At 40.1% G+C, this 25,810-nt stretch overlaps 1 protein-coding gene and 1 pseudogene across 7 annotated transcripts; one reads left to right on the forward strand and one right to left on the reverse strand.

Moving 5' to 3' along the window:
• Positions 1–127: 127 nt before the first annotated feature.
• gypc (glycophorin C (Gerbich blood group)) lies at positions 128–11,606 on the forward strand. 7 transcript variants are annotated; one of them, XM_061226758.1, is made up of 4 exons: positions 128–379; positions 2,920–3,292; positions 7,852–7,896; positions 9,065–11,606. In XM_061226758.1, the coding sequence occupies exons 2-4, from the start codon at positions 3,073–3,075 to the stop codon at positions 9,259–9,261; spliced, it is 462 nt and encodes a 153-aa protein (XP_061082742.1). In that variant the 5' UTR covers positions 128–379; positions 2,920–3,072; the 3' UTR covers positions 9,262–11,606. The 7 variants fall into 7 exon arrangements, with proteins under 7 accessions (XP_061082742.1, XP_061082744.1, XP_061082745.1 ...); XM_061226760.1 differs by having other exon boundaries at positions 2,932–3,292; XM_061226761.1 differs by having other exon boundaries at positions 2,981–3,292.
• A 1,698-nt stretch (positions 11,607–13,304) lies between these two features.
• Positions 13,305–25,810, reverse strand: LOC133116910 (deoxynucleoside triphosphate triphosphohydrolase SAMHD1-like; annotated as a pseudogene).

The raw sequence follows: 25,810 nt of genomic DNA on the forward strand, positions 1-25,810 counted from the left end.
ACTCGGTTCAAGACTCGCTCCACACCACCACCCTTCCCCCTCAATTTCTACCCTCCCCCCTTCTCCCTCCCTCACTCCTCCCTCTAAGCCTACTCTCAGAACAGCTGCATATCAGGGGTGGGGTTTGTCCGACCATTGGTTTGAACGGAAATCATTCACAAGGGGATAAATACACAGAGAAGTTCACAGGCAATGGATCTAACCTACATGTAGAAAAATGAATAAATAAGAAGCAGCACACAGACTGTGACTGACGGACAGGCCAGGAATCAAAACTCCCAGGATTCAAACTGTTTCTTACTTTCTTGACTGAGCTTCATTTCAAGTAAATATTGAAAGGCGGATAGGACATTTGTTGGCGCTTGAGTCTGGAAACCTGGTGAGTCTTTCCAAAAGGATATAAACTTTGTCCAGAGTTGAACTCTTTACACGTTAAGACACAGATATGCTCATGGTATCATTAAAAAGAAGTTGTCACAATTTTAAAGGATGTCTTTAGCAAGAGTTGGCAGCATTGAGCAATTTATTTAGTTCAGTTGTGTGATATCCAAGAATGAATAAAAATTTTATGCACCAACATGGAAAATGCAATATAATAGAAATATATATATATATAAAACATAGTTAATTAAATCATTAATGCAGCTTTGTCCTAATCAAACCATAAACCACATAGAGTGCTCTCCAAAAGTATGGAAACTGTAGAGTGAAATGTGTACATACTTCAACTATTTTGATTAAGATCAAAAAGTGACTATGCTACAAAAGTACAGAAAATCGGCTTTTATTTATTTAACGGTACATGCTTATACGCTTTACCATTTTCTCCATTTTCAGTTGAGCAAAAGTTAGTTAATTGATGGACAAAAAAGTCTATCAAAGCAGTAAAGTCTAATATTTGGTTGTATAGCCCTTAAATACAATAACTGCATCATTTCTATGACCCATTAAGTGTCTTCCTTCACTGCACCTGCTTTCAGTTCATTTTGGGGGTTTCAGTCTCCTCTTCAGCAAGTGAAACACATGCTTGATTGGATTTAAGTCAAGTGACTGACTTGGCCGTCCAAAACTTTCCACTTTTTACCATTAATGAAGGCAGTGTGTAGGGTCATTGAGTTTCTGCAGTTTGATGAGTTTGAAGGCATTTCTTTGCACATAATCACAATCAGCAGTGCCCTCCATGTTTGGGACAAAGACCCATCATTTATTTATTTGCCTCTGCACTCCACAATTTGAGATTTGTAATAAAAAAAAAACATTTTAATACATTTTGGTTTCACCATGTAGAAATTACAGCAGTGTTTATACATTTCAGGGCACCATAATCTTTGGGACACAGCAATGATGTAAATTAAAGTAGTCTAAGTAGTGCTTTAGTATTTTGTTGCATATCCTTTGCATGCAATGACTGCTTGAATTCTGAGATTCATGGACATCACCAGTTGCTGGATATCTCCTATGGTTATGCTCCGCCAGGTCTGTATTGCAGCTATCTTTAGCTCATGCTTGTTTTGGGGGCGAGTCCCCATAAGTGAGTTTTCAGGCATTCACTTGAACTTGGGCAGATATGATGTTTCTGTACACTTCAGAAACTAATTTTGCTACTACCACCAGCAGTTGATAAACAGCAATAATAGTTTCCAAAGGTGATCAAAAGACTAGAGGCAAGTCAAGGTGCTGAGAGTTCTCTTATACCTGAATTAAGGAGGCAATGAAACACACCTGAGCAATTATAATCTGCTGTGAAGCCATGTGTTCCAAACATTATGCATTATGCATTATGGGGACACTATTTATAAACCTTGCTGTAATTTCTACATGGTGAAACCAAAATATATATTTTAAAAAATATATGTGTACAGTAACCACAAGATCAAGGCAAATCAAGTCATAATGGGTCTTTGTCCCAAATATTATGGAGGGCACTCTACATACAGTATAGACTTCCAAATTCATCCTTTTGCTGCCATCCTCCTCATCAATACAGATGAGTGAGTCTGTGAGCATCTGTACATGCCAATGCTATGATATTTTCTTCGTAGCTCTTATGTGTCTGTCATCAATTGCAGTAGTCAGTAGCAACTCAACCAGTGGTTGGTCTTCCAGACCTTGCCTTGATTTCAACTGTTCCATTTATCTTACATTTTCTAATAATGTTTCTGACAGTGGAAATAGGTAGTTTGAAACATTGAGTTTTTTGTTTTTTTAGCCTTCTCCTTCTTGGTGGAAACAGTACATTCATTCTGAAATCTTGACAACTGTTTAGAGGAATTCATGGTTGTCAACACCAGACAGAACAGCCATTGAAGTGGATACTTTAGAAGTCATGGAGTTACTTCAGAATAAAAAGTTCAGCCCTGGAATTACAATCACCTGACAGAAGGAGCCCTGGCGAGTAAATCACCTGGGTCTGGGCCTTAGTAATCATCTCTTTAAAAAGTAACAAAGAATAATCCAACAGGGTTCCCAAACTTTTGCACAGGGCCCTTTTCATTTTTTATAATTTATAACCAGTAAAAATCTTGCTCTAAAAGGTCTCATGTTTAACTATTAATAGTTCAGGTTTGCTTTCGATCACGTACAGATTAATTGTAGCCATTTAAACCAGGGGTGCCCAAATGGTTGCACCCCACTGTAAAACACAATCTGTATTTGGCAAAAGGCTCAGAGGCCAGCTAAAATCTGAACACAGCAATCTGCAGCCATTACATATCAGGTGTTTTTAGCACTGGGTTAGCTTGAAAGCCTAGTTTTCAGATTTATTCCTCTTGAGCGTTGCTCAGAGGGGCGAAACAAAAATAAGCAAATAATATGAACAGAAAGTCATAGAAGGGTTGCCTGCAGTGTAAGTAGGACCGTCTATGACCTCTATTTCACAAAAAGAATGAAGTTCAGCGTCCTTTCCCCTCTTCTGTTGAGGTCTGAAAACAGAGCAGACGTCTGTCTGTCTGTCCACCCCCCCTTCCCTCCCTCACGTAAGACTCAAGATTCCTCCCCCCTTCCAGCCTCTCCCTTCTCTCCATCAGCTGTCGCTCTCAATCCCTCTTCGGAAAATCCCTACAGCAGTCTGCAATGGAGAACAACACAAGCCCAGGCATTCCAGTAGTTTCTGAGTTTCATACAAGCTTCCAGGTCAACACAGAGACAACAACATCCCTACAGCAGTCTGCAATGGAGAACAACACAAGCCCAGGCATTCCAGTAGTTTCTGAGTTTCATACAAGCTTCCAGGTCAACACAGAGACAACAACAACAACAACAACAACAACAACAATATACAACCTCACAACCGGTTAGTATGTCTGCTTCTTCTCCAACTTATCGTTGCTATGCTACATTACCCAGAACCCTTAGCACATACACTTAGGAGGAGGCAGTTTCTGCACGTCTGTCACTCTCTGATATGGAAGGGAGTGGACAGACATGCAGAGAAGAGACTGACACCTTTTTTTCAGCTACCTCACCAACCTTGGGCTGAGAAGTAGTGCAGTGGATTTAGACAGTGGTCTTATTCTAATCACTTATTTATTCTCCTCTTTTATCTTTTACTTGCTCCTGACCTGGAAATCCGTCAACCCCTTACATGTTCCTTCTAGGAGCTAGAAGTAGATGTTAGGAAATCCCAATCTTTCCTTTGAGCAAGAAAACATAAGCACATAATTTGTGGAAGTATTTTTTTGTAACTGATGCGGCTTCAAACTGACGTTTGAAGAAGAAGGGCATTCCAGTTGCCTAATTTGGATTCTTGATTACCCTATCTATACTTCTTTTTCTTTAATCTCTTCCTAGCCTTGCCTGATGGGTGCAAGAAAAGGAGAAAATAAAAGGAAAAAGAGGAGAAAAAATAAGGCATTGTGCCATTAATAAGGCCAGTGTGTCACTACATTTTAAAGGAAGGAAAACATTCACTTCAAGGAAACTGGTACCAGAATGAATGGCAACCCTTAATAAAAATGGAGAAAAAAAGGCTACATATAATACACAATTGAGAATGAAATCAAAGCAACACACAGACTTATACTGAGCCATGGTTGCATGGAACTCACTTCCAGCTCAGATTACTATAGCAAACAGTAAAGCAAGCTTTAAAAAACAAGTGAAGCAACACCTAATGGCTTTATGCCAGTAATTACATTTAGGATATTTTTATGTATAGGAATGGTAATATGTATATTAATATGTTGTAATATTTTGTATACTTGATGTTTATGAATTCAGGGTATATTATGATATGAATGTATATGAATAGGAACATGCATAGTAATATGTTTGCGAGTTGGTCAGCTTTATTTTTTCTGGTTTTAATTTTATGTGGTTGTCTGTAAGTGTTTCATCTCTTGTCATGTTATTATGCTTTGTGTGGACCCCAGGAAGATTAGCTGATGTTTTGCATCAGCTAATGGGGATCCTAATAAATCCTAATCCTCACCTGGATAATGATCTATATTTTATGTTCAAACAAAGGAAAACTGTGTACTTTTATTTCACTATATTTAGTCTCATGTTTCAATATTTTAATAAAAATTTTCGGAAAACCACAGATGACAAAATTACTGGCACCCCTAGAGTTATTGTAAATTAAATCAAACAAAGTGAAACTGGTAATACAATTTGACTTTAATTTAGTTAATATCAGTCTATCAACAACTGTATTGTGTCATTACATCAGTTCCTGTTTCACTACAGTATAAAAGTGAGGTAACAAAATCTCTTTGTCAACCATCAGTATGGGAAGAGCCAGTGCATATTATCCCCATGGGCAGCAAAGAAGATCCTGAGGGAGGCCATAAGTAACCCAAGAATTGTAGTTTAACAATTGCAGAGATTAGTTGTGTCTTCAGGTCACCAAGTCAAAAAAAATAAAAGTAATTATACAATGGCACCTCCATACCACATTAAACAAAACCAAGTATCTGGACTTTGCCACACCTCATTGGAATTATGACAGGTGCTATAAATGGTAAATGGTTGGCATTTATATAGCGCCTTTATCCAAAGCGCTGTACAATTCATGCTTCTCATTCACCCATTCATACAAACACTCACACACTGATGGTGATTGGCTGCCATGCAAGGCCCCGACCAGCTGGTCAGGAGCATTTGTGGGTTAGGTGTCTTGCTCAGGGACACTTCGACACAGCCCGGGCAACTCTCCGACTGCCAGACGACTGCTCTTACTGCCTGAGCCATGTCGCTATAGTTGCTATAGTCAGATGAGACCAAAATTGAACATTTTGGCCATATACACCATCAACATTTTTGGCGGTAAAATGGAATGCATATAAGGAGAAGCACCTCATACCTGTCAAATACAATGGATGTTTTTTGCAGGGGCACTAATGAATTCAGCAAAGTACCAGGAAATCTTGACAGAAACTTTGGTTGCCTCCGCTAGGGAGCTGAGTCTCAGTCGTAGGCAGATTTTCCAGCAGGACAATGACGTGAAACATACATCAAAATCTACACATAAATGGTTACGTAAAAACAACATCCATGTTTTGCAATGGCCATCTCAGACTTAAATCCCATGAAAAACATGTGTTCTTTAACCTTATCACAAATTATAGGAAAAGACTCATGGCTATCATCTTTGCCAAGGATGTTTGCACAAAGTATTAAACCAGGGGTATTTATTTTCAAGGCATCTTCTATCAGGTACAGTGGCAGGTGGTATGTTTAACTGGTTATGTATTTTTGTTGTACCCATTACCAAATAATTGTGACTTGTGATGGCTAATTGCCATCTGTCTCTTCTTAATTGACAGTTCTTTGGCTTTTCCCATGCTGACTCCAGTGAAACCAGGAGCGATGGAATGACATTAATTCCTCATTAAAAAACATTGAAACATGAGAATACAGGTATTGAAATAGCTTGAACATAAAATACAGTCTGGATTATTATCTGAGTTGTTTACTAAATGTAGCTGTTTTTCTTCATTTTTATCAAGGGTGGCAATAATTCAGGATCCCACAGTATATGAGAGAGAGAGAGAGAGTAAGAGAGAGAGAGAGAGAGAGAGAGAGAGAGAGAGAGAGCACATCTGGCTGAGCTGTGCACATCAGATTGTCCCAGAGATTAAGGGGTGTGAATGCTTATCACACAGCCCCAGAGACCACAGGAGGGGCCCTGATAAGACCAGACTTTTTGGACTGCACTCCAGTTTTACTCTCTCAAACAGAGCTCACACTTTCCCTGCACTAAACTCAAGCATGTTTATATGAGGGGAACTATATGTTTATCATTATGAATATCATTATTTCTATATCCATGCTTTTCATTTACAGCAGTCACTGGCTTTTCACCGTGCTAGAAAACCATGACTTCCTGATGTGTCAGGGTTAGGAGGTAGTGACTGGTTGTGGCCACCAGGGGGCAGGGGTTCATTATTTTCACCTGGCCCTCATTAGTGCCAGGGGAGCCTACCTTCTGAGGGTATTTAAAGCCCTCACTGGCAGTCTGTCGGCGCTTTGGTGGCAACCGTTCGCTCTTGCATCAAGCTGGTGTGCGTGCGTGCGTGCGTGCGTGCGTGCGTGCGTGCGTGCGTGCGTGCGTGCGTGCGTGCGTGCGTGCGTGCGTGCGTGCGTGCGTGCGTGCGTGCGTGCGTGCGTGCGTGCGTGCGTGCGTGCGTGCGTGCGGTGCGGTGCGGTGCGTGCGGTTTTCCTGAGCTGTGTTCTCAAGGTTCTTTGCTTTTGTGTGCCTAGTGTTTTTGGAACACATTTGTTGGCTAAATGGCTTTAAGTAATCATGGTTCCAAGGTATGAAATGATCCTCAAACCACCATGCTGCTGCCTGATATCCAGTAGATATGAAATAATTGTGTTTCTTAGGGTGATTTGATTGTTCATCCCTTTAATGAATTTAAATGTTATTAAATGTAGGTTATATCAATCGTATTTACCAAAAAGCATTCAGTAACCTAAACAGATCATTACTCACCCTGTTTCCAATGCCTTTTTGATGATCGATCATGCAATTAGATGAATGACTGAATAACAAATATCATAAAATTGTGTAACATTTAATATATGCAGTAGGCCTAGCCTATGTAGTGGCAGCTAGTGCTGAAAAAGGGGGAAGTAAAGCATTCTCTTTTGGAAGAAATAACAGTGGTTTTATGCCTGAGGACTGAGAAATAATGAATCGCAGTTGACACTGTTTGCCAAATGCTAGCGATTTGTTTATTATTTAGCTTTTATCCAAAGCGACTTGGAGCAATATGAGGTTAAGGGCCTTGCTCAAGGGCCCAACAGCTGTACTGATCTTATTGTGGCTACACTGGAACCACCAACCTTCCCAGTCCCAGTCAAGGACCTTACCCACTTGGCTATAGGCTATCCCAGCTCTTGAAGCTGGCTCTCGAAATTCCAAATTCCTCCATCCTCAGTTGAGTTCATGTTCTGTGAGCTTGTGCCTCTGTATCCAACTAGCCTTCTTCATTCCTCAGCAGGTGTTGTTCTGTCAGCTAGTGGCTCTGTATCTGACTAGCGTTCTTCATTCCTTATCAGGTGTTGTTCTGTGAGCTTGTGGCTCTGTATCCAACTAGCCTTCTTCATTCCTCAGCAGGTGTTGTTCTGTGAGAGTGTGGCTCTGTATCTAACTAGCCTTCTTCATTCCTCAGCAGGCGTTGTTCTGTGAGCTTGTGGCTTTGTATCTAACTAGCCTTCTTCTTTCCTCAGCATCTGTTGTTCTGTGAGCTTGTGGCTCCGTATCTGACTAGCTTTCTTCATTCCTTATCAGGTGTTGTTCTGTGAGCTTGTAGCTCTGTATGTGACTAGCTTTCTTCATTCCTCAGCAGGTGTTGTTCTGTGAGCTTGTGGCTCTGTACCTGACTAGCTTTCTTCATTCCTCAGCAGGTGTTGAAGCAGAAGATGGATCCTACAATACCATCCTGGCAGGTGAGTGGAAATAAAACTCCTCATGGCTCATGGCGCCAAAGTCTGCACTGATCATGAGCCCCCAGGTCTACTGTTTATGCACCATGTTGGTGTTTGTTTGTCACTGTAAAAAAGAACATGAATGCTGCCCTCATCTACTCCAGAGTCCCTCATCTACCCCACTTATCCTGGATTACAGGATAAATGGGGATTACAGAGAAAGCTTGCCAGGGCACCAGCAGGTCCAGGGGCCATAAAACCGTGCCGTTCTCTGACCACAATCTTACCACTGATGATGGTACTCCAATCACCATGATCATACCCCCCCCCCCCCTTATTCTCTTCCCCCATAAAAATAATTCCCAGTTCTATCCCTGAGTAGGAGCCCCAGCACCATGATAACTAGTTAAACTAGCAGAATATGGAATATGTATAATGATCTTGCCTATTCCTTTATTTGAGAGAAACTAGAACATAAATTTGCCCTGGTGTAGCAGTTACAGCATAACAGAAGCTTATTTAAAATGTTTTACATCACCTCCTCTTCATGGCCATTTCATGAGGAATTGTCTCTATTTAACAAATAACAATCCTTAAACACAGATAATACTACTCCAGCTCGTCTATGTATTAATCACATCATAAAGTATATGACTAATCACAATATACACTCAGTGAGCACTTTTAGGTATTTATTAGATTTATTTTTTAGACTTCTACTGCTGTGGCCTATTCACTTAAAGTTATGATGAGTGTTCAGAGATGTTCTTCTGCATACCACTGTTGTAATGTGTGTAACCAGTCTGGTCATTCTCCTCTGACGTCTCTCTTTAACAAGGCGTCTCTCCTTAAAAAGATACTCAAACCACCCTGTCTGCCACCAACAATTATTCATTCCACTGTCAAAGTCACTTAGATCACATTTTTTTCCCATTCTGATGGTTGATGTGAACATTAACTGAAGCTCCTGACCTGTATGTACATGACTGTATGCATTGCACTGCTGCCACACAATTGGCTGATTAGATAGTCACGTGAATAAGTAGGTATAATAAAGTAAAAATGTTCTGAATAAAGTGCTCGGTGAGTGTATATATTGAGCAGGTTATATAAATCAGCAGTCGACTGAAGTGGCTGTTCCTCCAGTTCTGTTCTATGTTGTGCTGAATTGCGACCTCACCCTCCCTAGGGGTGATCGCCGCGGTGATCCTGGTGCTGATCTGCCTGGCCGTCGTGCTTCTCCATTACATACACCAGCGCAAGGGAACCTACCGCACCAACGAAGCCAAAGGCACAGAGCGCCCAGAGACTCCTGACGCCGCACTGAAGAGAGATCCAGGACTGGAAGGTTCCATGGACGACGGCAACAAGGAGTACTTCATTTAAATGGCGTGTCCGCGCCAGGTCTAAGCTAGAGACTCAACCTGTGCCTTGGTCCATAGCACAAAGAAAATAGTACATTCTAAAATTTATTTTAAATTGCTATATATTAACTTCAGAAAATGTCAAGTGAAATGTCAAGCATGTAGCTCCTTCCACTCATATGTGAGGCATTGGGATGGCTCTTTTGACACCTACAAAAATGCAACACACACACACACACACACACAATTGTGCAAACAGTGAGACATATATACTCTGTGAGCATTTATTATGTATCACTTTATTTTTCTGCTGCTGCAGCCTATCCACTTAGAGGTTTGACACGTTGTGTGTTCACAGATGTTCTTCTGCATACAACTGTTGCAATGTTTTGTTATTTGCATTACTGTCATCTTCCTGTCAGCTTTGACCAGTCTGGTCCTTCTCCATTGACCTCTCTAATTAAGGCATTTTTGTCTGCAGAACTGCTGCTCATTGGATATTTTTAGTTTTTCGCTCCATTCTCTGCAAAGTTTAGAGACTGTTGTGTGTGAAAATCCCAGTAGATCAGAAGTTCCTCAGATATTCAAACCACCCTGTCTGGCACCAACAATCATTGTCAAAAGTTAAAAAGTCACCTTAGATTACATTTCTCCCCCATTCTGACATTTGGTCTGAACCTCTTGACCACATCAGCATGCTTTTATGCATTTAGCTGGTGTACAGGTCTACCTAATAAAGTGCTCACTGAGTACACACAAACACACACACAAAACTGTGAGGCATCCACACACACAAACAAATGTACTGTGTGGACAGTGAGGCATACACACACACACACACACTGTGCAGAGAGTGGGAGACACTGCTGCCCCACTACCACAGTGTTGGCAATGGATATTCATGATTCAAAGGGTGCCAAAAACATGACGAACAGATGTAATGTCTGTGACTTTGTAGTAGGATATTTTTTGTTTTGTGATTTATTTCCTGAGAAATGTGAAGTGATGCCTGTTTCTGAAATCATCATCATCATCATCATCATCATCATCATCAATTCTATCACAACATTAGAATTCCCTCACTGGCTGATATTCTGCAGTATGTCAGGCATGCCTGTGTCCTGCAGTGCAGATCAATCAAATGCACATCACATTGTGCCAAGATTTGGGTTGCAAAGGAAATTTGACGTTTGGAGTCATTTAGCTGACACTTTTATGTGAAGCGACTTACAGCTGATTAGACTAAGCAGGGGGCTAAACTAAGTTTGGGGCCTTGCTCAAAGGCCCAACAGCTGCACTGATCTTGTTGTGGCTATATTGGGGCTTGAACCACCAACCATCCACCGACATTTGGAGATAAGATGAAAATAGGCAAGCCATCAACCAGCACGACAATGCCTGGAAGCATTTGCTTTCAGTCGGGGTTACACAAGATGCTTTACTTCAAAAAGTTGTGTGTGTTTGAAAGTTGTGGCTGCTATTATAGAGCCAACCAATCAGCTTGCTGAAATACTATTATTTCCCTTTAAATAAAACATAAAGAGACACAGACTGACAATAGAAAGGGGTATACCCTGTGTGGCATTAATAGTTGAATTAATTGGCATTGGTTTGGAGTCAATTGGTTATGTGACCTTTAAGCTATTGAAATATTAATATAATACTTGAAATATCTGTAAAAATTCAAACATGAACTCCTGGGGGCATCCTCTTGATCCTAAATACATTGTCTGAATACTCTCAGCCCTGTGGTTAAAAAGCGATTATTTTATTATTTTACTTGATCACCATTTTTCAGACAATGAAGCACTTTTCAGATGGCCTAAAATTACAATTCGTTGCGAACATATAAATATTGTTTAAGAATAAATAATGTGCCTAATGGGTAACTGAAATATTATGCCTTAATGTTGTACGGTCCCACATCATAACGTAGTTGTTCTGGAATGTGTTACCATTGTCATTTTGAAGCTATTGACGAAAAATATTGTTGTATTAAAAGTGCGAGGAAAAAAAAGCGTTGCGCCGCGTTCACTGGGCTCCATTGATTAACAAACAGTTATTTTGAGCACTGTGCATAGTGTTTTGTTGAAGAGCTTAATAGCTTAAGTCCGAAAATTGAATATTGAACTTTACCGCACTTAAACGGCATCAGGCACATACGCTTAAACATTAGCGTTCAACCATTCCAACTAACACGACTGTTTAGATACAAAAAAATAGCTTACACGTGCACAGAAACACATTAAAAACGTACTGTCAATGTGTAAATGTGATAGCCAACGTCCAGTTATAGCAGTGAAGTAAGTTCCACACCTTATAAGTTCGTATGTATATACAAAACTAGTGCACACACAGACCGTCAATAGGAACTGGAGAGGGAGGGAGGGTCCAGGTGGTGAAGTATGGAAAGAGAAATGTGTTCCTTAACCTTGTGAACATTTCAGGAAAAGACTCTGTGCTGTTATAAATAGTAAATGATTACCAATAATTATGAAACCTTAATACACCAAGGGTACAATACTTTAGAAATCTGGGAAAGCTGAACTGATAAACTAATATAAAGGTTTAGTAATGGTGAAAGAGACAACTGAGCATAACCAAACAGCAGTCAGGCATTCAATGAAAGTGAAAAAACATAAAAATACAGGCAACAGTCTAATCTAAATCAGTGTAATTGTATTTATTTCCCAGCTGCAGTTACATGTACATCAGAGTCAAAACAGACTGAGACATATATGAAAGTGTGATAATGATGCCTCCCAACAAAGTTATTTTTCTCATGGCTTTCAAGCATGGAAAATCAAGTGCTGACCATAGCTTATTGTGGATCTCAACCAAGATGGATATCAGTAGCAACTACATGAGAACCACATGAGAACAATGAATAAGACATCAAAGCAAGAATAAATAAATAAAAATATAAGTAAAATAAAAACACACCAAAAACACCACATTACGGTCACTCCAAATGCACAAAATGTAAAACCAGATTTTAGCTGAAATTAATTAAGTTATTCTTATCTCAAGATGCCCACACATAATGTCCTTATGGATTGCTTACTATCCTATTAGCTGAATTTCAAGTTTAAAGCTGATATGTAGAAAAGAACCTTCACCTTTTTAGGAGCCTAGACTCAAAAAAGCTTGCTAAAATTGTGAGAGTGAGTTGGCTTAAAAAAGAAGAAGTATATTGCTGTTTTTGTGAATTACAATGATTTAAAAACAAAACAAAAGTACACACAAATGAGCAACAGCTCATTACGTAATCAGTGAACGGGACTGCCCAGGAACCGCATTTTGCAAAATAGGCAGATCTTAAACCGCGCAGTTAAAACACGTGTTTAGTGCTTTCACTGCGTGTGGTGATAACCATTTATCGTAAAAGCGTATATTCTGCATGTATCTTTGCAATGAGCTTCACTATTGCCGGGATAGAATGGGAACGTCCCAGCCTTAATTATTGCTTGGCTGACATCATTAAATAATATTTACTATTAATAATCTGTTTGATGATTTCTTGCTCTGGGGGTTGAAATAGTGTTCTTGCTGTGAAGATTATTTCAGTATATCTTCGCAGCCTATATCTATGTTTCTGTCTTGTGTCTCAGTTTACGCCTGCTCTTTAGAGGTGGAGAAATTTCAGGTACAATTCGCTAATTTGCGTGAACTTTTGTAAATTCAACGGAATACATAATCAGCCACACGTATAATATCTCCTCCCTTTATTGGCGGGATCCACCATTGAATGCATACGCGCTAACATAAGCGCAGCTTGCGGTGAGTCACCTAGCTCACATGCATACTGCGGTTCTAGCCCTGTGCGGCAGTTTGATACATACGGCACATGTTTCCTGGGCAGAATGCGTCATATGTCGCTTAGTACATTTTCTTTATAATCTTCCCTTTAGCTTATGAACAGCCATCTCCCATCTGAACACCACCACCTGCTATATAGAAGAGTTTTACTTTTGCAGTCAAGGCACAATTCCCCAAAAAACACAAATAAATATATATGTAAATAAGATGCCCCCTCAGACTACCACCTTCATCTTCATCATCATCTCAGCTCTCCATCAGCTCCACGCCAAGCTGATCCTAAACGAGTGACAAAATGTCAGTGAGGGATGCAATTATTCTACTGCATTAAACTAAATGACTGTTATATGATTCACATCCCTAATACTAGCATTTTTCCAGGACAGCCTTGTCAAGCATCTACCAATACAATTTATGTTGCCCAATTAAGGCTGCTTCAAAAATGCATTGGTCTTCAAAGAGTTTACAAAGATGCATTCATGGATTTGGACACAGATACTACAAGTCAAACAACAGGCAAGGCTCCCATTCAATAAATCACCAATGTGAGTGCTGTGTCACGGAAACAGGCTATTGATCAGAGTGATGTCATATCTTCAAGGGAATTAAGAAGCCCGGTCTACTCTGTCATTGGTCGTGATGTACAGCCGACCAATCTGAAACTTCATTCCCCCAAAAGGAATACATAAGATAATTATATTTATTATATTATTTTCAAATGATAATCTGTGGATAAGGCACATATTGGTGGGGAAAAGGGCTGTGCTAGAGGGTGGATGTTTACCATTAGCTCAAAGCGGGGACGCCACTCCTGAAAGTAGATCTTGGCTGCCATAAGGCTCGGTTCGTCAGTCTTCTTGCAGTAGACCCGGACCAGTTGCTCAGCAAACGTCTCCGGAAGGAGTAGGGACACCTGTGGGCAAGACGGTCCACTGCCATTCATCAGGAAATGCACAAATGATGGACAGACATGATTTAAGGAAATAGGATTCATCCTCAGAGTACTTCCTGTCTATCCAAAGTTTTTCATCTTGATTCTATAACCGTAATTATACAGAAGCCCAAATAACCTCCTACCTGCTCTTTGCTGATCTTTATGCCATTTTCGGGGTCATCCTTCGTGTAAAAATGCACCTCATTGACCGGGTTATCCTTTTTCTTCCCATAATCCATGTTAATAATCTGCAGGAGTAAAAAGGGAACAAAAGAACACAAGCAGAAAGCATGCCAAAGTTACTAAGACTGGTCTGAGTTTCACACAAGTCATTTTGACATTACATTAATGGCATTTGGCAGACACTCTTATCCAGAGCGACATACAGGTGATTAGACAATCCTCCCCTGGAGCAATGCAGGGTTAAAGGCCCAACGGCTGTGCGGTTCTAATTGTGGCTACACCGGGAATCGAACCACCGACCTTGCGGGTCCCAGTCATCTACCTTGACCACTACACTACAGACCCCGTCCACAGACCACAGACTATCATTTGCAGCCACAAATTCCTTTGTGACGCCACTAGGTGTCTCTGGCCTCCGGAGTGAAAATAGTGTTATTATCATGAAATGGAGACTATAAGGAATAAGGAATTGACTATTTTCAGTCTCTGTAAAAATAACACTGCCAAGAACAGTGACCAACAATATATATAAAAAAACAAAAAACTATAGGACGTAACCTTGAAAAGAGTATGCCATGAAATCAATTCTCAATGTAAACATTGTTTCTCACCTTGCCATATGTATGCTCAAAGCCAACTCTAATCCAACAGAGATTAAATGTGTCCTTCATAATACTTGATAAACATATCTTGATAAACTTAGCATAGCATCTTAGCATCTTGACTGGTAACCACAGTCATGGCTGACAAACATGAACATTTCAAAACATGGTTAAACGCAGGCCAAGCAAAAATGTAAAAGTAAATGGTTGCCAGGTATTTGCATTGTTAAATACAATAGTGCCATGATGTTGTTACTTTGTATAAGGCAGGGGATGGCAGTTTTGCTTCATGAACATTTGTAGGTTGTATACAGTGGTCATTACGTGTGTATGGCATCATGAAAAGTTGTTTACTCCAATGTCACACAATTAGGATCCAAGTTAATGTCATTGATATGACAAAGTATTTGGAAATTGAATTCTTATAATAATTATAACTGACCTGCATGGTGTACATAAGGTTTCAATCAGAGAACAGTTGCAAAGAGGCATTATTGTAGACATTTGACTCACAGTGACTTTGAAATCTTCAGCCTGAAGTGTTACACCTGTTCTGCCGTCAGGCAAGGGTTGGGCAATGCTGGCTGCTATCTTGGCGCGCACATCCTGAAGAAAAATGGACCACCTGAGTCAGAGTGATGAAAACCTACTACAGAACAGTGACACAAAGTAGACAGTGGTATAAAGGCACTGAATGTGTTAGAAGTGCTGGACTCATATGCTCCGTCAAGGGTCCCTGTCATTGCCACCATCTTCTTTCACTCTCTCCCCCTTTTTACAGCGTCTACAGACTGGTTCATCTAGTCTCACCAATGTGTTTGGCAGAGGATCCTTGGGCCGGACCTGGCCCAAATATTTGTAGAGCTTGCGACGAATGATGTTTTGCAGGATGGCCCGAGCCTCAGCCAGCTCTTCAGACGAGGAGTACAGGATCTCCTGGAAGATGTGGTCTGAAAAGGGAATGGGGGGGGGAGGTTCTTATTATTATTATTATCAGGTGTAGTCTTAATTCTTAAGCCTAAATGTTCTCAAAAGCTACACAACTTTCAAAAACTTGGGCTGCATATAGGTGATGCAGATAGCACCTGCTCTTTAGTAAATTAGCTACCATTGTGTTTTAACAGGCAATTCATTTGCTGCTCTTCCGTTAAATCTCGGCAATATGAGAGCCTTCCATCACTATATAACAGGTATGTAAAGTGCCTAACCGGTGAGTTTGGCATAAGCCTCCATATCGTCAATGGCAGTGGAGATGGTGAAAATCTGGCCATTGGAGCCTTTGATCTGAATGTGGTTGTCAGCCATCACAAAAGCCTCTGTTATCCTGTAGACAAGAGAAGCCATCACTGTTTACATTCACATCATTATGGCAAAGCAATATTAGACATGGTTCCCCAGTATGAGCTGGGGTCTTTTTGGAAAAGTGTGAAGGTATTCACATTGTTGCGATGATGTTTCCCACTTTGTGCTGGTAGGCCCGCCGATGAAGGCTATAGCATGTGTGAAACATGTCGTACAAATTTCCCACTTCCTGGAACCAACAGAAATTGGCAAGGTGCTCACAAAACCATACGATTAACATACGCATCATAATGGCAAATCAAAAGTCCTAATAATATCAAAATAATAAATAATATCAGCAAAAGGGAGGTTTGGTTCAAGTATGATCCATGTGCAATGCATGAGACTTGTTTGATTCTGAAATACAAAGATACTTAAACTAGGTCTTCAGCTACTGATGGGAATGGCGAGTATCTGTCCCAGTGAAAGCCATTTGCCTCGACCCCCCTGATCAGATCCTATGAAAAATCAAAGGCCTGGTTTGTGCTTTTATTTAGTGTAGTTTTTATATACTGGAGAATGAAGTCAGACTCCCATGCACATAATGCATGTAGATTTTTGTTGTGGTGTCTATAGCCAGACCCACATAGTGCATGTAGCCTTTGTCAGGTATTTTAAGACTGCAATTTGGTTTCTCTTGTAATACTTTTATTTATATTTAATTTGGAATTGAATGTGATTAAGTAAGTAACCTGCCTGGTAAAATACATTGTTAAAACTTGATCTGTGTGGTTTCACTTACTGAATGTTTGGTTACTCCCTGGAGTTGGTCTAGGGAGGTTGCAAATTTACGCTTAATGTATCACGGCATATTACCTGTAGACCTCTGACAGTAAATCAATCGCCTCCGCTTGTCAGTTCATTCATGCCAAGAACAGTCATAGCTAATGTTGGTCTTCTTGGGTCCCTGAGCCGCCATCTGCCACACCCAAAAGCAGTTATTCCTGCAACCTCTGTAATGACTGTAGATATCTAGCCAGCTTGTGAGACATGCACATAATGGCCGATGTGACATGTGGCGGGACCAACAGAGGACTGTTCAGGGAGTTCGTTACGGTACAAGATTTCATTAGTAATCAAGTCTAAATTATAAATAAGAAATCTACCAAAGCTAGATAACTAATCTAAATTATTATTAAAATGGAGTCAGATAATAAATACGAAGGTAGATTTATTGGCCCTATTGTGGAGATGCCCGGACCAGTAGAAAGTGGTACTACTGTCTTTGTAACTTGGTTTATTTATTGGCTGATCTAGTCATTAACCATTATCATTTAACCCTACTAACCTCATTCAGATCAGAAGGACAAGCACACAGATACCTTCACCCTCACTACATTCTGTCGTTGGGTTCGTGCGAGGCTTACACATTTATTCCAGATGCAATAGATCCCATTTCACAATGTGGTGTGTGGGGTCCTCATCTCTGCAAGGTGGCACCAGTACCTTGTCTCTCGAGCAGATGTGCATCAATCTGTCCACCTCACACACACATGAAAACTTCAGGAAGCGTTGGTAGTCAAAGCTATTTGGGAATTATGGAATTATGGAAATTGGATATTGGTTAACTGACAAACAGACCCAACTGTCATGACATGCACGCTGCTTGTTCTGAGTAATTGACTCATTCATTGAAAGGGGCGTGTTCAAAATAATAGCAGTGTGGAGTTTAATTAGAGAATTAATTAATTCTCATTCATAATCATGTCATTAATTGTCCTTTATTAAGGAAGAAGGGAAGTAAATGTTTCGCACATTGTTATAAAATATATTTCCTTCTGAATTGCTATGTTAAATGGGCCTTTCCAAACATTGTTCGGAGGACCAACATCATTTCATTAAAAAGTTGGTTGGAGATTGGAAAACGTATAAAGAAGTGCAGCAAATTATAGGATGCTCAGCTAAAATTATCTCAAATGCTTTAAAATGGCAACAAAAACCCGAAACACGCAGAAGAAACCGAGCAACTACTGTGAAAACGGATCGAAGAGTAGTCAGAATGGCAAAGATTCAGCCATTCATCAGTTCCAGAAAGAACTGACAATTACCTGTAAATGCTGTTAGTCAGAAGACGTATGATCGAAGTTAAGCTATCAGCAAGAAGCCGCCTGTAAAGCACCATTGTTGAACGTGAACAATAACATCATCGTCAAATAGTTATGAACTGATAATAGCTTAATACTAATTTCGTTTTAAGCTATATTTCTGTTAAAACACATCAATTACTTTTTGTGTTATTTCTCAGAGACCCACCAAGTATAAACTATGTAGAGTGAGGTCTGTAAGTTTTTGGGCAGTGGCACAATTGATTTTCTTTCGCCTCTGCAGCACATTGGATTTAAAATGAAACAATGAATAAAATGAGATAAAAATGCAGACTGTCACCTTCAATTGGAAGGTACTGTATGTGCATCATCAGTTGATCCATATAGGAATTGCATCCTTTTTTATACATTGTCCCCCCATTTTAGGTGACCAAAAGTAATTGGACAGTTGGCTTCTCGGCTGTTCTGATGTGATAGGTGTATTAAATCGTTTCCTTAGTGCAGGTATAAGAAAGATTTCACTATCAAGTCTTGATTGTAGGCTTTGGATTGCCTGTCAGATTGGAATCTGTCATTGGAATTTGTCAACATGAGGAGCAGAATTGTCAGTGACAGTTTACAATTATGAGGCTGAGAAATAGGAAAAGTTCATCAGAGATATATTAGGCTTACCAAAATAAACTACTTGGAAAATAATTAAGAACTGGTGAGCTCAGTAAAAGGAGCTGCCAAAGAAGAAAGAGGTCTACAGTTGATGACCAAATAAAGAAAAACCACAAACACCGGTCTAGCAGGTCAGAAACACTCTTCATCAGGCAGGTGTGGATGTGACTATTGTCTGCAGAAGATATCACAAACAGAAATAGGCCACACTGCAAGATGCAAACCATTAGTAAGCAGCAAAAACAAGATGGCCAGATTACAGCTTCCTAATAAGAACCGAAAGGAGGCTGCAGAGTTCTGGAAAAAGGTATTTTGGAAAGATAAGATCAAGATTGACTTGTAACAGTGTGATGGCAAAAAGGGAGTAGGCCAAAAGTGGCCACCATCTGCCCACGATCCAAAGCAAACCCCTTCATCTGTGAATCATGGTGGTGGCGGTGTTACCATTTGGGCATGCATGGCTGCCACTCTTGCTGGCTCATTAACTCTGGTCCTCATGGTCACTCCAATGGCAATCCTAGAATCAGGACTAGATACTGGCCGATTTCTTATACCTGTACTAAGGAAGTGATTGAACACACAAGTAATCAGAAAAAGCGGAGAAACCAACTGTCCAATTACTTTTGGTCTTTTAAAATGGGGAGAATGTGTATGATGGACCATGATGATATGATGACAAGCAACTTCAGACTGCCAGTAAATAGTACCACTAAATAGTATCTATTTATAAATCCTGGCCTTCAAAACCCTATGTTTCTGGCTCCACTACACTATGTCCTGGCAAGCTATTCCACATACTCTCTGTGAATTTTTTTTTTTTGAATTTTTTTCTCATTTCCAAATATGCCCCCTCGTTCTGCTAACCAAACTCCTGAATAATTGCCTGTACTTCACTTAGTTAATCCCTTTAAGAAATGTAAAAGCCTCAATCAAATCACCCCTAAGTCTCATGATCTAGCTTTCCTTATTAGTCCCCATGAAGTATGAGTAATGGGTCCTTATTACACCCCTACATCTCCCTTTACCAATCTTAAAGAGATTAAGCATCTTGAATCTTTCTGATGTCAATCTGGTTGCCCTTCTTTGAACCTTTTCGAGCACCACTATATCTTTCTTGTTGTGCAGAAGGTGGGAACTTTGTTGCAGGAAATCAGCCTAGCATATGAGAAGATATTGATATCAGCCCCAGAATTTCCATAAAGTGCACTTCTCCCAAAATCACTCACCGAGCAAGATAATCGAACTTGTCCACATCAATTCCATTCTTGTGGTTGGCCACAATCTCATACAAGAAAGATTTTTCTTTCTCTCTTCCTTTATATGGCCACTGCAGAGATGAGAAAGTAAGAACAATATTTGGAACCTAGAACAGAAAAAGCCCCTAGAGAAGAGATATGTAAGAATAGAGAGCAGGCCTGTGTGTTTGGGTTACATTACATTATCGGCATTTGGCAGATGCTCTTATCCAGAGCGACATACAGTTGATTAGACTAAGCAGGAGACAATCCTCCCCTGGAGCAATGCAGGGTCAAGGGCCTTGCTCAAGGGTCCAATGGCTGTGTGGATCTTATGGTGGCTTCACTGGGATTAGCACCACCAACCTTGCCTATCCCAGTCATTTACCTTAACCACTACGCTACAGGCCGCCCCGGGTTGTAGTGACGCACCTGGCCGGGAGGAACAGGGTTCCGCAGGGGTCCGGCGATCTGTTCCTTAATAAACACCAAATCCTCAGGCAGCACCAGCCCATGATGTGTCATCACTGGCTCCAGACCGTTTACCGCGATCAGGTGATCTAACATTTGCACAGATGCAGTCTCATGCTAGAGCACACACAGACAGACAGACAGCATTAAGGATAAGCATGAGCATAAGCACCAGCATGACCGATACGCATTGTGTGGTTTGTAGAATAATGTAAAAGCAAAAATACAGGCAACAAAAGAACAGGACACAAAAGAGTAGAAGTTGAAAAATACCTTCCATCCCAAACCCGGGCGTGCTTTTGGGATGAACATTCCATCGAACATGTGGGAAAAAGGGCCATGTCCTGACCACAGCAAGAGGGATGAAAGAGGGGATAACAATTGGGGAAAAATAAAACCCAAAGAATAATAAAATATATTACAATAGGGAAGGGCGGCATGGATGGTGCAGTGGTTAGCACTGCCGCCTCACAGCAAGGAGGTGCTGGGTTCCAATCCCCGTCGGCTGGGGCCTCTCTGTGTGGAGTTTGCATGTTCTCCCCGTGTCTGCGTGGGTTTCCTCCGGGTACTCCGGTTTCCTCCCACCGTCCAAAGACATGCACGTTAGGCTGACTGGAGAGTCTAAATTGCCCATAGGTATGAGTGTGTGAGTGAATGGTGTGTGTGCCCTGTGATGGACTGGCGACCTGTCCAGGGTGTATTCCTGCCTTTCGCCCAATATATGCTGGGATAGGCTCCAGCCCCCCTGCGACCCTGTTCAGGATAAGCGGGTTAAAGATAATGGATGGATGGATGGACAATAGGGAAGATGACCCTCCTTATAGCAGACTTTTTTCAACTTTTAAAGATAGCAACAAAATCAACCAATAATGTGACTACATTATCCTCCAACTTCAATAAGAAAAGAGATGCAAATCAACAGATAGTGTAGGCTAATTAGTGTTCCGTTTCAACCTGACAGAAGATGCATGTTATGGCTCAGACACAGACACAGATTTGAGGACGTCTGGACAGATGACCGCACCCAGCACCAACAGGGCTGTTTCGACTGGACAGGATTCTGAATGCGTCAGGATTCTTCTGACAATATTGATGAACTCACATATTGTATGTGGTTTACAGTTGCTTTTTGTGAGGATGCTGTGATTTCTTCAAAACTAGAGAAGATTTATCCCAACAATAAGCCTTAGGCTAATAAGTTACTGGAGGGTTTATTGACCAAAGAGCATTCCAATGATGAGGCTGCCGAAAGAGAAACCATGAATGTATAAGGAAAAAATTGAGGGTAGGCTTGGATCAAATTTGAGATTGGCTTGGAATGGAATGAAAACTATGGTTGGGCTGCAGGAGATGAAAATTGAGAATGTGGTTCTTCCAAGTTGGCATGGATTCAGGGTACCCAAGCTCAAGTACAAGAGAACCATTAATATGCTGAACAAGCACAAGTAATCATACTTTTGATTTATTTCAACCTGATAATGCACCCTACATATTATATAAACTTAATATTAACTTGGTGCATATTCAGTTTATTAACTCTATGGCTATAGCTCTACACTCACCGAGCACTTTATACGGTATTTATTAGACTTATTTTTTAGACTTCTACTGCTGTAGCCTATTCACTTAGTGCTGTGTGTTCAGAGATGCTCTTCTGCATACCACTGTTATAATGTGTGGTTATTTGCGTTACTGTCACCTTCCTGTCAGCTTGGACCAGTCTGGCCATTCTCCTCTCATTAACAAGGCATTTATGTCTGCAGAACTGCTGCTCACTGGATTATTATTATTTTTGCACCATTCTTTGCAAACTCTAGAGACTACTGTGTGTGAAAATCCAAGGAGATCAGCAGTTTTTGAGATACTCAAACCACCCTGTCTGCCACCAACAATTCCACGGTCAAAGTCATTTAGATCACATTTTTTATCATTCTGATGGTTGATGTGAACATTACCTGAAGCTCCTGATCCATATCTACATGATGATATGCATTGCACTGCTGCCACATAATTGGCTGATCAGATAATCGCATGAGTATGTAGGTGTAATAAAGTAACAATGTTCCTAATAAAGTGCTTGGTGAGTGAATGTATTGTTGACTACCTTAGACCTGTCATTTTAAGTGTTCTTTCAACTTGTGTGTTCTGTGTTCTTTTAAACCTTTCTGCAAATTGCCCTTCGAGGGACAATAACAGAATTGTATTGCAGTGCATTCCCCTGGTGAGGGAAACTGACTTGCATTATATTTACTTATGGCTAAAGCCAATACCTGTCAGGTTCTGTGTTTCTCCTGCCAGGTAGCACACCCTGCCAGAAAGACCACATTCTTTTACATTGTATACAGGACATTATTTGGTAAGTGGATACCCAGAGGCAAATTGTATCCACCCAGTGGATCCACCCAATTTACACAGCTAGATGCCAATTTTCAATGATAGGATTTTAGAGGCCCACCCTGGGAATCAAATCATTTGGTTACAAACTCACCTTCTTGACAACTAGCACACACTGCTACTCTGTGCTATAAGCTCTTGACCCACACTCAAAAATATACATACTGTGACACTATTAAGAGCTACCAAATCATACCCTGCTTTTATTGTGCATGCATAATTGTTATGTTTCATGCTTCATTCACGACTGTCTTAAAAATGCTATTAATTGAACATTTCCAAAGTAATAAAATGTTAAAATTGGTTAAGGTAATAAAAAGCTTTGCCATGCAAGACCCAAATGGCACTTGAGCCCTTTTAAAGGGAACATGACTTACCCAATAGAGTGTTCAAAGCGGGTGTGGCAGGCTCCTGGATAAACAAAGTCTGTGGCTCCCAGCTGCTTGATGTGGCGCAGACGCTGGAACTGAGGTGTGTCAATAATGCTCACCAGCAAAGGGTGCAATTCAATACAGCCGTGGATAGGGTCATTGAACACCTATAAGGATGTGAGGAATCAAAGCAAAGGAAAATGCTGAAGACCAATCCATATTGAGTTCAACTTGAGTTTGCTTTATTGGCATGAAATACAGTAGTGTGCAAAAGCCTAGATTAAAAAAAAAAAGTCTTATTAATTTTACTGTTTTCTACATTAGTTTGTCAGTAGAAAATACAAATTTGAGACAAACATTAATTATCCAAAAGATTAAATGTTCTGAGGTTGCTCAAAACAACCGACCAGCCAATTTTCTGATAAGACAGTTTACCTAAGAGATTTGATGTGGGTTTTAAAGGTTAATGGTCATCAAAATAAATATTGATTTAGTTTAATTGTTTACTACTCTTTATAATACATTCAATATTTAGAAACTTTTAATTTCATTCTTTTGCACAACATTGTACATACAGCAAATATAGAGAAAGGGTAACACACAAGTAGTGCTGTAGAAGGTCATGAATACAGTAGTGTGCAGTGATGATTATACACTTAACATAATGAAGATAAATCATAAACCAAGTACTATTCAAGTATTTATTTCATGTAATATTGGGTCATGTGGATGAAAATAAGTAAACAGATAACAATATATTGTGAAAACAAAAAATAGTCTCTTTTGGAGAAAAAAGTCAATACCTAGTGTGGCCAAAACCCTTTGCTTTGCATTTAATCATTCACATATTTTTTATATTTCTTCAGTTGTTAAACCATTCCATATGAAATGTTTTACACCAAATGAAACACCAAAGCTCAGAGCAATGCCAGGAAGAGACTTACAGTGCATCTAGAAAGTATTCACAGCGCTTCACTTTTCCCACATTTTGTTATGTTACAGCCTTATTCCAAAATTGAATAAATTCATTTTTTCCCTCAAAATTCTACACACAACACCCCGTAATGACAACATGAAAGAAGATTTTTTGAAATTTTTGCAAATTTATAAAAAAAAACAACAACTAAGAAATCACATGTACATAAGTATTCAATTTCTCCCCCATTCTGACATTTGGTCTGAAAAACAGCTGAACCTCTTGACCACATCAACATGCTTTTATGCATTTAGCTGGTGTACAGGTCTACCTAATAAAGTGCTCACTGAGTACATACAAACACACACACTGTGCAGACAGTGAGGCATACACACACACACACACACACACACACACACACACAAACGTACTGTGCGGACAGTGAGGCATACACACACACACACACACACACACACACACACTGTGCAGAGAGTGGGAGACACTGCTGCCCCACTACCACAGTGTTGGCAATGGATATTCATGGGGTACAAAGGGTGCCAAAAACATGACCAACAGATCATATCTGTGACTTTGTAGTAGGATTTTTTTGTTTTGTGATTTATTTCCTGAGAAATGTGAAGTGATGCCTGTTTTTGAAATCATCATCATCATCATCATCATCATCATCATCATCATCATCATCATCATCATCATCAATTCTATCACAAAAATAGAATTCCCTCACTGGCCGATATTCTGCAGTATGCCAGGCATACCTGTCTCCTGCAGTGCAGATCATTAAAATGCACATCACATTGTGCCAAGATTTGGGTTGCAAAGGAAATTTGACGTTTGCCGTCATTTAGCTGACACTTTTATGCAAAGGGGCTTACAGCTGATTAGACTAAGCATTCATAGGCCCAACAGATGCACTGATCTTGTTGTGGCTATACTGGGGCTTGAACCAACAACCATCCACCGACATTTGGAGATAAGATGAAAATAGGCAAGCCGTCAACCAGCAAGACAATGCCTGGAAGCATTTGCTTTCAGTTGGGGTTACACAAGATGCTTTACTTCAAAAGGTTGTGTGTGTTTGAAACTTCTGGCTGCTATTATAAAGGCCACCAACCAGCTTGCTGAAATACTATTTTTTCCCTTTAAATAAAACATAAAGACGCACAGACTGACAATATAAAGGGGTGTACCCTGTGTGGCATTAATAGTTGAATTAATTGGCATTGGTTTGGAGTCAATTGGTTATGTGACCCTTAAACTATTGAAATATTACTATAATACTTTTAATATCTGTAAAAACTCAAACATGAACTCCTAGGGGGATCCTCTTGATCCTAAATACATTGTCTGAACACTCTCAGCCCTGTGGTTAAAAAGCGATTCTTTTATTATTTTACTTGATAACATTTCAGACAATAAAGCACTTTTCAGATGGCCTAAAAATTACAATTCGTTGCGAACATATAAATATTGTTTAAGAATAAATAATGTGCCTAATGGGTAACTGAAATATTATGCCTTAATGTTGTACAGTCCCACATCATAACGCGGTTGTTCTGGAATGTGTTACCATTGTCAT

Source organism: Conger conger, chromosome 17, assembly GCF_963514075.1.
Source record: "Conger conger chromosome 17, fConCon1.1, whole genome shotgun sequence".
NCBI classification, from domain to species: Eukaryota; Metazoa; Chordata; class Actinopteri; order Anguilliformes; family Congridae; genus Conger; species Conger conger.